At 40.6% G+C, this 16,269-nt stretch overlaps 1 protein-coding gene across 2 annotated transcripts in view; it reads right to left on the bottom strand.

Annotated features, from left to right (window-relative positions):
* SPIRE1 (spire type actin nucleation factor 1) overlaps window positions 1-16,269 on the bottom strand; it is a 153,150-nt gene that overhangs the window by 20,059 nt on the left and 116,822 nt on the right. Inside the window, exons 9-12 of one of the 2 annotated variants that reach the window (XM_066579522.1) lie at window positions 11,197-11,363; window positions 4,842-4,932; window positions 4,517-4,659; window positions 1,055-1,225 (exon numbers count right to left, since the gene is read on the bottom strand). In XM_066579522.1, the coding sequence (XP_066435619.1) occupies window positions 1,055-1,225; window positions 4,517-4,659; window positions 4,842-4,932; window positions 11,197-11,363 (572 nt within the window). The remainder of the gene's footprint in view (window positions 1-1,054; window positions 1,226-4,516; window positions 4,660-4,841; window positions 4,933-11,196; window positions 11,364-16,269) is intronic. The other variant, XM_066579523.1, reaches the window with a different exon arrangement.

Genomic DNA, 16,269 nt, shown 5'->3' with positions numbered 1-16,269 from the left:
CCCCGCATAGCTGAGTTGGCCATGTGTGAATACGGGGGTTCTGGACGACATCTAATGTGTATGGCTGACAAACAGGAACCTCTGAATGCACTGATGCGCCATTTGTTCGGACATATCGGATGTCATTAAATACGTGACTTTCACATAAATTAATCATGTGGAAACATCCTAAAAAAAAAAGAAAAGAATCCTCATGCTTTTCCTAAACCTCCGACATGTCAGTGAATATTGGAAAGTGTTGTGATGTAGGGACATGTCCATCCATCTAAGGGTAATTTTACACGGCCGATAGTCGCCTGAGCAATTGTGGGCACCAGTCGTCCCGCACCGACATGGAACTCAAGAGGGCGAGGGAGCAAGAAATCGCTTACATGTCAGAGTTACTTAATTTTAGCTCACCTAAAAACCAAGCCTACTGTCGGCCCGTTTAAACAGGCAGTCCATCTATGAACTGCCTGTTTACCATGGAAACGGTCAGCCAGAAGACATTTCCGGAAGAGCAGAGGAAGCTTTGACATTCACCCCCAATAATAGTTTTATATATGGTACATTATTGTACAAATGTCATTCAATTGAAAACATTTAGTATGTTAGAGCAGTGAAATTTTTTGCATCCACTTGTGATAAAATGCTAATGTTTATCTGAAATGACAAAGACAAGACAAGAACAAGTAAGGACAGGGTCAAACTTTATGCATCATCACTTTCTACTGCATCTTTTTTAGCCATTTACACCTGAATGGGGTAGGGTCAGGTCACAATCCTGTGAGTATACTTTGCAGGCTCATAAAATATGCATGGTGATGTTGCTTTATCAGTTTGCTGTCCTTCTGAACAGGATTTCTAATTTCTCAGTGTAATGATTGAAAACAAGAAAAAATAAATAAATAAATAAATAAATAAAAAAAATCACATTTAGATTTATTCCCACTGCAAAATCATTAGGACGGGGGGTGCAGATGCTGCATCGAGTCAGGCAACACAACTCAAGTACAGCTCCTACGCAGGAGGAAGAGATCAATACAGATCCAAACTGAAGATGAAAGAGGCAAACCTGGGGGGCTCTCCACCTGCTGGCATAAGCTCTCTCAAACAGATAAAACATAGCCCCTGCTGCCCCAAAAATGGCGGCTTCAAAAGGATGAGAGCCCAACAAAGAAGCTGTGTGAATGGTGGAAAATGGTCGAAAAGCCATCCTTGGAAAGAAACTGCTTATCCTAGGAACCTGAATAATAAATAGGGAGGAGAGTGAAGGACACATTCCTGAATTACTTCTCGAGCTTGAGTTCATCCATCCTGGTATGTGAACAGAATCAACATTGCAAACACTAGAATAGAAGTGTGCGGTACATCTCCAAGACATCATGCTTCCACATATTATGCCCGGTTCACAAATATGTCCTGGCGTATATAAATGTATAGCCCAGATGTTGCCCTTCGAATTCCCACCTTCAAGCTAAAAAAGCAAATGCATGTCCATGTTTAATTTCATCAGCTACTTTGTTGATATTACACTTAATGTCATGCCATAACCACAACTAAATAGATTATATGTAAAATAATCCCAGAAGAAGAGAAGCTAACAAGGCCCTCATTTACCGTTAAGAGGTTGTTGGCTGCTAACATAGGCTGAAAAGAGACAATTGTCCATCGAGTTCAGCCTGTTTCCACCCCCACTATGTTGATCCAGAGAAAGGCCCAAAAAAAACAAAAAAAAAAACAAACTACGAGGCAGACGCCAATTTGCCTCATTTGGTGGAAAAAACTATTTCCCGGCTCCATAATGGCAGTCAGAATAATACCTGGATCAACAATACCTGGATCCAAGACCCGGATGCATAGTGCCTGGCCCACCAGAGAGTCATCTGCTTCCCTGGCCTTCACTGCACAACTGATATCTCATATAGCGGCAATAAGCTAATATACATATACACTGTGTCACTAGAGGGCAGCAAGGTATTTCACATCTAGTAAACAGAAAGGTTAGCATGCTTTTGCTACAGATCCTCCCATTGAAGTTCTAACATTAATCTATAGAGAACATATGTATGCAATATACTGTACTTTAAGTTAGAAGCGGGAATCTATAACAAATGCTTAGTCTACATGTTCATTTTTTGTCATTTAATTGCTGCTAAATGACATTGGAAAGGATTAAGGTTTAAGTCCAGGTTTCAATAACTTATTTATAAAGCTCTTTATGTGCAACTGTATCAAAAGCTTTACTGAAATCCGGATAGGCGATATCCACGGCACCACCTTCATCCACCACTCTTGTGACAGTCAAAGAAATCCATGAGATTAGTTTAACATGATCTGCCTTCAGTAAAGCCGTGCTGTTTAGGGCCCAACAGGCCCTTAACAGCACGCTGAAATATCCTCTTTTTCAGGAGAATCTCCATTAGGTTAACAGATATGTCAAACTAACTGGCCTTCAGTTCCCAGCTTCTTCTCTACTGTCCTTCTTATGGATGAGTACAACTTTGGCCATTCTCCACTCATCAGGAACACTGCCTGTTAGAAGGGACTGGTGAACAAATCAGTCAGAGGAACAGCAATCGCAGACTGGAATTCCTAAAGAACACAGGGGTGGATGCCATGTGGACCCATCGCCTTATTCAACTTTAGTTTATCTACCAGGCCCAGTCATATGATCATTCTGTAAAGCAGCTTCAGAAAGTGCTGACCAAAAAGTAGTTATTCAAATGGTCAGCAACAGCCAAAGCTCCTTTAAAATAGTAATTAACCCAATTTTTCCGTTAATTATACAGATTTTTTGCTCATTAATATACCTGAAAAAGGTTTTAGCCACCCCCTTAATATATTTGGCTATTTCTACTCTTTTTGCGGTTTAGCTGCATTGATATGTTTTGCCTCCTTCTGTCTCATTTCATACTATTCTCTGTTAGCTACACTTTATTTGTTTAAATCTTTTAGGCAGACTTCCTTTCTTTTACTATACTGTTTTCTATAGTCACCCAGAATGTGTTTTTTTTTTTTTTTTTTACACTTTTGTGAGTTCGACAAACTTTAATTGACTTTTTAATGGTATCCACTAGGCATACACTCCTGTTTCATTCCACCCTGTTAATTCATTTTTAAAACTCACCCATATCCTTGGAGCTAGTCTTCCTAAAATCTAATACTTTGGTTGTAGTAAGGGATTACTCAAAGTCTGTTCTTATGTCAAGCCATAAACAATGGTAGCCTCTGGAAAGCAAGTTCTCTTCCATCTTAACTTCACAACACTAGATCCCCATTTGTAAATGCTAATTCTAGAATGTTATCTCTTCCGGTTGATGACCTAACAAGCTGTTTTAGAGATGCATCTTTAAGTGCCTCTATCAAATTCATGCTCCTGCTTATAGGTGCACTAGGGATATTCCAAACACCATTAGGCATGTTGAAGTCAGCCATTATTACAATATCTCCCTTTAATGCCATTTAAGCAATTTCCTCAGGCAACTGGGTTATTATAATCCTTTAGTTTGCCCCTGAGGCTTATAAAACAAAAATTCTAATCACAGCTCCCTCTTTAGTTTCAATACCAACACAAAGTTTCTAGCTCTTTGTATTTTAAATCACCGTTCATTTAAGACTATCCTTGACATAAATAGCTACTCCACTGCACCTTCTTTCTATTCTGTCCTTCCTGTACAACATGTACCCAGGTACAGCCATTTCTCAGTCATTACAATCCTTAAACCATATCTGTGTTATGGCAAGCAGACCTAAAATATCAAGGACACATGTCCTCTTCATAAATTACTAGTCTGACTTGAGGATAGGACCATAATAGCTTAAAATTGGAAACCCCTTTAAAATATAGAACACACAAAATAATTCCTCCTTTATACTTCTCCCACTAATACCCTCCTTAAACTCCTCCCCTTTTTTGCTCCCATATTGCATCATACTGCAATTAAAGTTGAGAAATTCAGTAAATAGAGTTGGTCTCTAGGTCTCCCATATCAGCCATTCCCCTTCTACACGAACTTCTACCTGGCTATAAGACAACCACAGCAAGAGCACCTCCCCTTTCTAGTAGAACAGATTATCGGGCTCCGTCCCTCTGGCTAATTCCCACCCCTTCAGTTATTTGCCTGTAGAACATGAAATGAAAAAACAAGCAGAAAATGTAACATTGTTCTCTGCAGGATTTCTACAAGATCGATTAATTTACGAAGGCTGGTGACACACAAACGTATTCTGACCCCATTAATACAAGGGTATATGGGGCTAAGATGGCAAGCAGGCCTAGACGTGTGTCTCTAAGAGGATATGACAAACAGAACAGGAAAACAGACATGGGAGACTAATAGCCAGCTATCTAGTTTACATATCTTTATAAAGAGGGCGATTTCCTCAACAACATCTCAATAGAAGAAAACCTAGGGGGTACAGGGGTGGGGAAGAGAAAATCTTTAAAAACCTGTGTAAACCAGAAAACAATGAAGAGATTACAAAAGGAGTCTTCAATAGCCAAGGTAGTCAGAAGAATATAAAGTCTGCCTACCAACGATCTGGAGCTTTGCCGAGCTGGAGGAAGAAAATGGCGCACATTGGTAGGAGTCTCTTTCTCTATCGAGTGGCGCCTCTGTGGAGTTTGCCGTCTCTCAGGCTGAGGTGTAGAAGAGATGGGTAAGAATCTTGGAGGTGCTAAAGATGCAATAAAAAGGGGCATGTTAAGTAGGTTGATACTGACCAGTTATTTTAGAAGAAGTCGCTAACATTCTTATATTGAGCTTGCACAGTAGTGAAATCAATTAATCCTAGATGTCGGCGGAATTTTGTTTTTCTTTTATTTTTCTTCAGTAAAAAAGTTGCCTTTAGTCACTCACTTTTCTTCCTGGAAGCAGTTCCTGGAGATACATCTTCAGGCTGGGAAGTGGACACACTACTGCTGCTTGAAGACTTCTGCACTGTATCCTCCTGAGAGGAAAAATGGCAAATCATCAATAGCTGGAAGGATAATGGGAAGCTGAAAGACCGTACTCAAAACAGCAGTATGAGGGTACGTCTACAACACGTAGTGGAACCGCTGCCGAACCTCCACAGCGGAAAATGTGTGGCAAAATACGGACACTATTGGTGAGGGGTTTGGTGTAGATCCACAGCAGTCTTTGCCCCTTATATTGAAAGGGTGAAACCAGCTAGGGATCTGTTCCATAACAGATTTTGATGCAGAATTTGTTCCGAAAATGATGCAGATTTTCTGCTGTGAAAGCATTTACGCCATCTGTTAACATACCCTCAAGGTATGCTCAGACGGCAAATTCTTCAAAAACACCTCAATATGATCAGCTTTATGCTATGGCTTTTGCTGTGGATCCACACGAGGAGTGTGCACTGCCCATGAGCAAAATCCGTGTGCGGAATTCCCAACGCAGAAAATCGGGATTCTGCATCAAGTGACGTGTTACTTCTTGATGCGAAAACTCATGGAAACGCCGTTTTCCATGTCAGAATTCCGTACGTGGATTTTACCCATTGACATAACAAATTTCACATCCAGATTGCGCCAGAAACCGTGGCAAAATGCCATGGATTTTGACAGTTTGAGGCAGAATTCGCCATGGAAAATTACTTAACGAACTCTGCCGTGTAAACATACCCTCTTTTAACACTGTGTTCACACACTACCAATTTGCTGCAGATTTTGGTGCAAATCTGCAAAAGATTCGACAATTGAGAGGCTGAAATCTGTTGCAGATCTGCCCCAAAATCTGCGGCAAATCTGTAAGAGTGAACAACGTGGAATCCAACACACCCAAAAAACAGCTCTCAAGGTGTCATTTATTTTATATATATCATAATAATTTAATAAAAACAAATTAAGGAATATAAACTCATACCACTAGGCAAAGAAATAATCACAAACAAGCCAGTGCTGTGCATATCTTAGAGGCGCAGCATCTCTGCCGTGAGGGCCCCGTGGCATTTTTTTGCAATTACTTCTTTAACTTGCGAAGTAGGTGTCTTAATTATGTATATATGTTTTAATAAAAATTCAAACAAAAAATAAAATAAATTTGATAGCAAATTGTCGTTTTATGCTAAATCATCAATAGCTGCTTAAAAGGTGCGCATTTTTGCTCACAGCAGAATATACAACACACTGCAGTCTCAGACGTATTATTATTAGCATTTGACCTTAGTCCTGAGCGTATTGCCTGGCACAGACTCATGCCCATCATGTAGCATGGCTGTATGGACTGTAGCTATGGCCGCTATACAGCCTGACCTAGTAAATAGAAAATTAATAAAACACTAATCTCCTTTTAGCTAATCTATAATCCTGTTGCACGCCTCGCACACCAGCAAACCAAGCATTTATGGAAAGGAAATCTTTCCGATTAATCAAGCGTAATCATCGGGAAGAGTTAATCTGCCAGCACATGTATGACAAGTCCTTGCCTTCAAACATATAGTGTAAAGCGGGGACATGTAAAGAAAAGCTTCACCTCGGAGATACTGAACATCGTATTTAGATGTAACATAATCAGTAACTCCGAAAATCTATAAAATAGATACAAAATGTTATTTATAACTGGCCTAAAGCTTTGAGAACATTAGTGATTTGGGTAATAAATCAATACAGCAGCACCTGTATACTACTGAAGACTGCTGCCAGATAGCCAAGACGGATTTACTGCCACTAACCTGTTCTACATTATCATCTGCCACTGCTTGTAAAAGGCAGCACTTCTACTTCCTTTGCCATAAACCAGCTGCTCTGCAGATTATACCAGACACACCAATTTTTTTTACATCCAATAGCTGAGAAAGGGGGGTTGTTAAACTTTTAATATCTTTTAAGTTTACTTTTAAAAAAAGTTAATTGTTTTAGTCCCCATAGGGAGCTTGAATTAAAGAGTGTCAGTTCATATGTATAATATACTGCAATACTTCTGTATTCCAGTCCATTCTACTTTTGCAGGTATTCTATTAAGCTCTTCCACAAGCAGGGCTTAAAAGAAGGAAAACCACAAGAGGCCTAGAGGCCTTCACAAAACTCCAGGCAGCCATGGTAACCAAATGGCATGCCATGATCACGTTGTGGGGCCAGTTTAAGAGACAGAGGAAGCGCCCTCTCACTGGCCATTTAAATACCAATGACTATAAATGCCACAACAGTGTATAAGTCACAAAACTTCATACCATTGTGTCTACAGCTGCTATGCAGAGCTACATGTCTATGGGCTACGTCTAGAGAATGGCGAGCCTACTCGGCCACTCCCCTTTCTCGCCTGAGCGCCACGATTTTCGAGTACTTCCGTACTCGGGTAAAAAGATTCGGGGGGTGCCGTGGGTGAGTGGGGGGTTGCAGCAGGGAGTGGGAGAGGGCTCCCCCCCTGTTCCCCGCTGCTACCCCCCGCTCCGCCACGACTCCCCCGGCCCCCTGAATCTTTTCACTCGAGTACAGAAGTACTCAAAAATCGCGGTGCTCAATCGAGTAATTACTCGAAACGAGTATATTCGCTCATCTCTAGCTACGTCAGAAATGGTCTATTGAAGCAAATACAAGAATTGCACTGTTGGGGGAAAGAACACACACACACCCACCCACACCTATTTAGGACCTAATGAATGGTCGTACCGAATCTCAGGTTTGTTACACACCAGGAAGTTAAAGAATTAGTTGCGAGTCAGTCAACCTGGGCTTTTGTATGCATATGGATAGATCATTAAAAAAATTTTTATATACACATATATATATATACACACATGTATGCACACACTCATATATATACATATATATATATATATACACACACACACACACACACACACACACACAGTTAGTCCCTCAACCTCATGAAATGCTCCCAGAGACATCAGTGACATCACACTTACGAACCTGTTTTTTTGCGATGCGTTGTGCTAAAAAAACGCACATATCTGCACGTGATTTTTAAGCGTGTGAAAACATTGTTACAATATGAAATTGTTAAAAAAAAAAAAAATAGCACTAGCATAAAAAAGGGATATCCACATGCAAGTGCGAACAGTTTTTTTTGCTCCCATATATAAGCAAAACTAGGGCATGCTTTTTTTTTTTTTTTTTTAAATCTTGTGTCCCTGCAAGAGAAAACTCACCCATGTAAAAACACTTATTGTAAATAATGCGCTATTAGAACGCGCAAGTTCTGCGTGGCTCTCAATCACGCAGGGCTCGTACGCTTTTCTTGCACATGTAACTACGCCCTTATAAATTTGTAAGTGTCTGGCAGCACTTTAAATACACTATGACAGTATAAACCATTGCATGATTTCTAACAATTAACACTCTCCTAATAGCAAATATGGAAGCTCTTTAACAATATCATTTTGACCAAAAGACAGATTGACGATGGCAAATCTGATTAGATTCATTTCCCTTCTGTAAAAGGTACCTTTACATGGGGTGTTCATCACCCGAATTCGCTGTGTCCAGCGAGAATCATCCCGTGTACATGCAGCCGCCGGCAGGGCACTTACCAAGAAATCGCTCACCTGTCAGAGTTGTTTAGTTTTTAGCTGAACTAACGACCAAGTGACTATCGGGCCGTGTAAACAGGAGCTGCTCAACGTTTCCCCGGTTTACGGTGAATGGAGGTGAGCAGCCGGAATAATCCTCGGTTGCTACAACTCCATTCACTTCAACAGCTAATCTCTCTTGTGTTTAGCATAGCAGCCACTAGTCTGACAGTAGCCACAGGTGTTGTGCTCTTATGCATCCGACAGTCATCCAGTGTAAAGGCACCCCAAGATGCTATGCCAAGTCTGCAGAATCCGCCTGTTAGATAACACATCCTGTGTGTCACTCTAAGCATCCAAGAAATCCAAGCGTCAACAGAAGTCTAATGAGTCATAAGAACTGTGGAAGGAACAGAATACCCAAACCCTGAGCTACAGCTGGTGAAAATGAAATGCCAGGCCTGGGTGTGATGTGTAGCACTATTTATGTAATCCGGATAGAGATATTTCCATAAACCACAGCAAGCTTGTGGTGGGGCATATGATGACTTAACTGTACAGGCAGCAGGAAGAGGTGAGCACTGGAGGCACAACTACTTAAAAAATCTGGTGTGGGTACATCACAAAGATCATCATGACATCCATTTCTTAAAAAAAAAAAAAAAAAACTCTAGAAAAGCTCATTGAAGACGCCATGTACACGGCAAAATCATACGCAGAGAGGCTGACTGCAGCGCATGGAGGCCATATAGCGTCTTATTACAGAGCTATACAGCTACTAGTTGGCAGTCATACCGGCTCCACCAGGGGTCGTGTCTGTAAAGCTACTCTCCAGCTTTTAGCAAAGTTCTACTTGAAACAGGGTTCTACTGGTTTGGTTTGCTCAACAATAGCACTGAACATGGATGTATAACACTATCTAAAAGCCCTGTATAGCGTCATAAAGGGCTTTTATGGCTCTTCGACAGCATGATACACCAATTTTAGAGGGTTTTGTGAACATCCAATTTACTTCGCACTAATTTAGACCGAACCAAACTTTTTACAAAAATTTAACTAACCTAACTTTTCAAAAAGTTCACTCATCACTAGTAGGTACCCAGCAAAGTCATGTTCTGCAGAAGCAAAAAAAACAAAACAAAAAACATCTTCTTGCCGTTGCAGTAGTAGGACCACCATGACCAGTTGGCTCAAGGAGACCCTCCAGCTCATTTTCACATTTGTTATAATGACATGAATGTAACAAAAATGCATACAAAAGAAGAAATAGAAGTTGTAAGCTTTATCTCGCGATCGGAGGACTGCCTTTTGATTTAGGAAATCAGAAAGAATCTGGGATAGCTTCTGTCAAAGTCATTTAAATGGAACTACAAGGAAGTTTCCCTTATCTCTACCTGGATGTTCCACACACCACCTGGGTAGTTACCGTCCAGGACACAAAACAGCACACACACAGGTTGCGTGACGCAGGCAGGGACACGCACACAGGTTGCGTGACGTAGGGGCTGGCCCTACAATAGCAACAGTGGCAGCATCAGCGGTGTTTAAATAAAGTAGTAAATCTTTATTGCTCCATGTTAAAAACAGGCAACGCTTTGACTGCTATCGTCTTTCTCAAGCCTATAGAAGTCCAAACTTTGCCCGTTTTTAACATGGAGCAATAAAGATTTACTACTTTATTTAAACACCGCTGATGCTGCCACTTTTTGCTACTATGTGAACTTTGGAGGGGATTGGAGGTCCATGATCCATGTGGAACGTGGCTGTGCATGATATTAAAACACACATCTGCTGGAAACTGCATACTGACTGAGTGCTGCAGGGCTTGTGGACTATAAACGTAGGAACTGGCCCTATGACTCGAAGCACAGCTCCGAGTCAAACTTCAAAGTGCATCTAAAAATATATATATATTTCTTTTATTTATAACCCCCCAAGCAAGCAGGGCATTTATTTTACTGACCTCGGAAGGATGGATGGCTGACCTTGAGCCGGCTACCTGAACCATTAGGGGATTGAACTTGCAATCTTCAGGTCGTTAGTGAGAGCATTTCTGACCATATAACACTCTGCACCACGCGAGGCTCGGATTTAATCTGCAACACTGCAGCATTTAATATAACAAACCTTTCTCGGGTTCATGCTGTCCATTGTTCGGGCAGCAAGAACCCGGTGACTGAAACCCTTATAGAGCGCTCACAAAGCTAAATGGGAATGTAATGCCAAAATCACATGAGTGATAAAACTGACATTTACAATCACAATATTTTAAGTAACTTTAAATCAAAGCCTCTTACAGGAACAAAAAATGCAAAGTCAGTAACGAGCAGAGCAATTTAAAGCGACTGCTCCGCTTGTTGTCTAGTCCTGGGAAAGTGAACACACCCAACACTAATACTTAGGACACAACTGAAAGGCAGTTATTACTTTTCGTTATACAAGAATAACATTGTATGCCTGCAGCAGTAATGTAGCGATGCAGAACACAACCCGACCTAAAGAGACAAGGTGTGTTCAGGGTTGAGCACATCGTGGACAATAGGGGATGCTCTATGTCTGAAGATGGAACAACAGAACTGCTAAGAATAAAACAAACACTTGTGCTCATAACTTTTATCCCATTAGGAAGGATTAATATGGATAAGATTCTTCACTGTGCAAACTGAGCGAGTGGGATTTGTGAGAAAATCCCTTTAAGTACCTACAGCTTACCTACAGTTGGAAATTAGCACTTACCTCTGACTCTGAGCTGTCCAACTCGGCAAGGGTTGGAGCTTTTAACAGCCTCTTCTGTTGGACTACCAATGCCATGGGTCTTCCATTCACTCTGGACCGCTCCACTACACCTCCATTTAACACTGTGCGGTCCGGCTGCTTCTTTGAACTTTCTGGAGTTGAAACATCTGCATTTCCCAAGAAAAGTAAAGTAATGAATTTAGCACCAGAGATATGCTAGAATGACATCTTATGTGGCTTTGCAGTCACATGTGTTTTATGGCATGTCACTAAAATTTACAGTAATGTGGTTAAAGTAATGGGACTTGGCTGCCATATGTATAATTTTACATCTTACTTATACAGAAGAAGCGGTGCAACTCAGTAATAAGGAACCTCAAGCCAGAACTTTCTATAAACAGCGATATAATCTCAGGGCTGTAGTAATCTACAGTAATAAACTGTACCCAATATGGGACTTAAAAGGGACACGGTCAGCTACTTTGAGCTGTATAAACTAAGCCAGTAGGCCCAAAAGTAGTCGTCATGCTGAGTCCGGGTGTGCAAGCTTCATCCTCCTCTTCACCGCCATTCCCCTGCTGTCATCTCTGAGACCCAAAGCTCAATGCATTGAGTGGACTACACAGGCACACGTCCTCCGATTCTACGCGTGCAACCAATCAGACCGCCGGAAGCGATCAGTGGTGGATTTGACAGCTGACACCAAGGAAAGCTCTAGGAAGGCAAGTATAAAGCTTAAAAGCCTGAACTCAGTAGGTCAGCTACTTACAGCACATAAGCTTAGCTTATGTGACTCAAAATACCTGAAAAAGTCACTTTAAATTATGTAATTTTTTTTCATCTATATATATATAAAATTGAATGTATGCGTGTCTGTCTGCGTGCGTGTCTGTCTCTGTCTGTCTGTCTGTCCTTTATGCGCTACTACGCCATTCATCCGATCGCCATGAAACTTTGGGAAGTTGTTGAGTACACTCCTGGGAAGATTATAGGCATAGTACATTTATGCTACGATAAATGGCGCGCGTGCGAGCGTCGTCGACAGTTACGACCCCCCCCACGTAGATCGTTCGATTTCCATCATTGCCACTAATTCTCTCACTTCCCGATGTTTTAGAAACATGAAATTTGGCAGGAGCATTGATTATGTCATAAATAGGAAAAGCTAATGGGTCCCAACTCGATTATTCAATTCTAAGCGCCAAAAAATTAGCGTCCAAATTTTACGTACGGAATCTAACTTTCACGCTTCCCAATGTCATAGAAATGGGAAATTTGGCACGAGCATTGATTATGTCATAAATAGGAAAAGCTAATGGGTCCCAACTCGATTATTCAATTCTATACGCAAAAGAATTAGCATCCAAATTTTACTTACGGAATGTAATTTTCTCACATAGAAACCTGAAATTTGGCACGGGCATTGATTAGGTCATAAATAGGAAACGCTAATGGGTCCCAACTCGATTATTCAATTCTATGCGCAAAAGAATTAGCGTCCAAATTTTACGTACAGAATGTAATTTTCTCACATAGAAACATTATATTTGGCACGGGCATTGAATATGTCATAAATAGGAAAAGCTAATGGGTCCCAACTCGATTAAATTTTAAGCGCAAAACAATTAGCATCCAAATTTTACGTACGGAATCTAATTCTCTCACTTCCTGATATATATAAATGAATGTCTGTCTGTCTGTCCTTTATGCATTACTACACCATTCATCCAATTGCCATGAGACTTTGGGAAGTTGTTGAGTACACTCCTGGGAAGATTATAGGCATAGTACAAATATCCTACCATAGGTGCCGCGCGTACGAGCATCGTCGACAGTTATGCCCCCCAGACAAAGATCGTTTGATTTCCATCTCAAGCCTGAAAGCAAAAGGCATAACGAGCAACGGGATGCGTGTTCAACCAGAAAATGATGCATCCGCCGAACGTTTCGCAAGACAATTGCTGGATATTGAGAATGCTGAGGTAAAATGAAAGCTGTGCTGTGATTGGTTGCTATTTCTTATACTGCTGAGGTAACATGAAAGCTGTGCTGTGATTGGTGGCTACTTCTTATACTACTGAGGTTGCATGAAAGCTGTGCTGTGATTCGTTGTTATATGTTATACCACTGAGGTAACATGAAAGCTGCGCTGTGATTGGTTGTTATCTAGATATATAAAAACGAATGAATGTATGTATGTCTGTCTTCGCAGCAACGGGCAAGCTAGTAATTTATAAAATCATGTAGGAATAAAATAGTAAATCAAATAATACATAAGTATGAATAGTGTTCTAATATTCATGGGATGCAAATTAAAAAACAAATGCAGGCAAATCATGGTGCTAGCATGCATGTAGACAGAGTGCTCTCAGATAGAACAGGTTCTCCTTGCAGAGATCCAGCTGGTGGAGGGAGTCTTACAGACAATCTTCTCTGAATACAAGTATGCACATTCGCACTTTAGAAACAGCTTTCTTCCTTCTGAAGGAGAGTTCATTTGCATTACGGATAGTAGAGAAGTTATTTTTGTAGCATGTGTGTTAAGGCACAAATTCAAAATCTAAAACTTGAAGTATGTCTACAGTTAACCCTAACATTCCCAAAATGTCACTAATAGATCCAGGAAACTAAAGCTAGGGGGGAGCTTTTTGGCAGGATGCTTGGATTACAGAGTTAATGGTCATCAGCTTATTTTTACTTGCCCTAACAGACAGAATAGTAGCATGAAAAAAAATGTAGGTTTTAATCCCTGTAAAGCAAAGAATATCTCAGTAGGCCATTTCTGACCCAGAATATGAAGACCAAATCTCCACCTTCCCATTCCCTGGACCCCTGGATGTGGAGACCTTCACATATGAATTTTCCGGTTTGAGTGGGATTACGGTTTTGATATTTTTCTAAAGCACCTGCTAGACTTGTTATTAAGTGCCAACAGCAAACACTTTCTTAAAGCTTGCCACAAACTGACAGCCAAGTAGTTATTACAATATACATCTTGGCATGTGCGTACAGATCTACAACGTCACGCCTTTATACATTAACAAAACAGGCTGCTACACAGTGATAGACCTACACAATGTCAATCTGAAGCAATTTAGGTCGTTCTACCACATTCAGGTAAAAACCTGTCAATGTAGCATACAACAAAGAAAGAGGAAAGGAACTTTCTTCTAAGGATTATCTAAGCTTTCTAAACTTATTGCTTGGGAGAGAAATTCTATCATTAATCTAATTTCTAGATGCTTACCATATGCAAAGCATTGTAGCAAACTGGTCATAATGTGTGCCTTAATCCAAAAACCCTCTTATAATAATGACAGAGGATGATCTCACTGTCCTAATTCAAGCGGATCCCATTGATTTGCCAAGTGGTAGGACTTTATCTGGTCCTACTGAACAATATGCACTACAGTAGTGGATGCACAACCCAGCCCAGGGGCCAACGAGGCTTACAATACCATTCAGTACGGCCCCAAAACCCATTGATTTGCCAAGTGGTAGGACTTTATCTGGTCCTGCTGAACAATATGCACTACAGTAGTGGATGCACAACCCAGCCCAGGGGCCAACGTGGCTTACAATACCATTCAGTACGGCCCCAAAACCTTAGAACACACACTTGCTCATAAACTGGATATACCATAAAGGTCTGATAGATTCAGCACGCCAGAGAGCAAATGGACTATGCATTGTAGTTTATGGGAATTGAGAAAAGATCAGCTTTTTTCATAATGCCTATATACTACAATACAGCTATCCGGTCTCCTCCTCTCTGGAGTGGTCCATTCTCTCCATACGTGGGAGTCCAAAGTGTAATCCCAACTATTAGACATTTGTGGCATGTATTGTCAGTATGACTTAAATGTTGCAGATCTGAATATGCCTGTAAGTTCTGTTGCAGCTCTACGGAGTGGTACAAATAGGTAGAGTGACCCTTGAAACATAAACGTGTGTACCCCTGGTCTAGGAGTATTCAAGTGCATTTATGCAGTTTGCCTTTTTCATACAATATGCCCTGTTGGGTTTTGCAATCTACAGAACTATTTGACCATGCCTAAAGCAAGCTAGAACCTGCTTGAATGAGAGCAACCATGAAGATGTGCCCATTGTTTCATAGCAATTGTGTTTACAGAGACTGGAAATTAATGTTTCGTGAGAGGCTCTAACACAAAATATTTAGTTCAAAAAGTACCATGGGAAAACCGTATTGAGTTTCAAAAACCTTGTTGACACACAACTTCATCCTACCATTACTCTAATACCGTACATTTGGGAACATCAAAACAAAGACTCGTTCTCTTTCTGTAAAGGAAATTCATGGAACTCCATTTTAATGAGAAACATCTTTCATAATTCCACAATTTTATATCAGTTTTTGGGACATATCACAAGACACCGGGTAGTAGACGGAATGGTGAATGAGGATGAACAAACTGGTCAAAATAACTTCTCTCATGGTCAGGAACACCCATATAGCCAATAAATTACTGTGAACAGAATACCGGAACCAATGGATGAAGAAATATGTGGAAGCAGATGCATTTTAGCCAGCGTGTAAGGCTTAGCTAAAACATTTTCTATTTTAGTGAACTGGAAGGGCCAAACTGATCCATTTTATTAGGGTTATGTGCACATGGGGCTGAAGAGCAGAAACTGAAAATTGTGTTAAACACATGATTGTACAAACTTTTTAATTAAAAATAATGTCCTAGAGATACCTTTAAGAAAAAAACACATAATACTGCATGTCGAAATTTCTTTTAAACTCCCACTTCCTACATTGTGATATACAGGCATTTTAGTATCCTAACTATGGCACAAACACTTTATGTGAAAATGGTCAGAGGCAGAGTAAACAAAAAATGTCAGTAAAATTTGCACTTGTTCAGCTGATCCTTTCTGGCAAAATAAAGAGTATAAAAAAGTGTAAATGCAGCAGACGACCTTCTCACTTAAGGTGGCTATTAGAGATTAACGAGCACCCAAATCTTCAGGTCCTCTTTATTCGAGTCGAGCTTTTCATAAAATTCGAGAGCTCTACTCGAGTAACGAACCCCATTGACTACAATGGGA

Source organism: Eleutherodactylus coqui, chromosome 9, assembly GCF_035609145.1.
Source record: "Eleutherodactylus coqui strain aEleCoq1 chromosome 9, aEleCoq1.hap1, whole genome shotgun sequence".
Classification (NCBI taxonomy): domain Eukaryota; kingdom Metazoa; phylum Chordata; class Amphibia; order Anura; family Eleutherodactylidae; genus Eleutherodactylus; species Eleutherodactylus coqui.
Note: the sequence above shows the minus strand (reverse complement) of the source record. Positions and strands in the feature narration are given on the sequence as shown.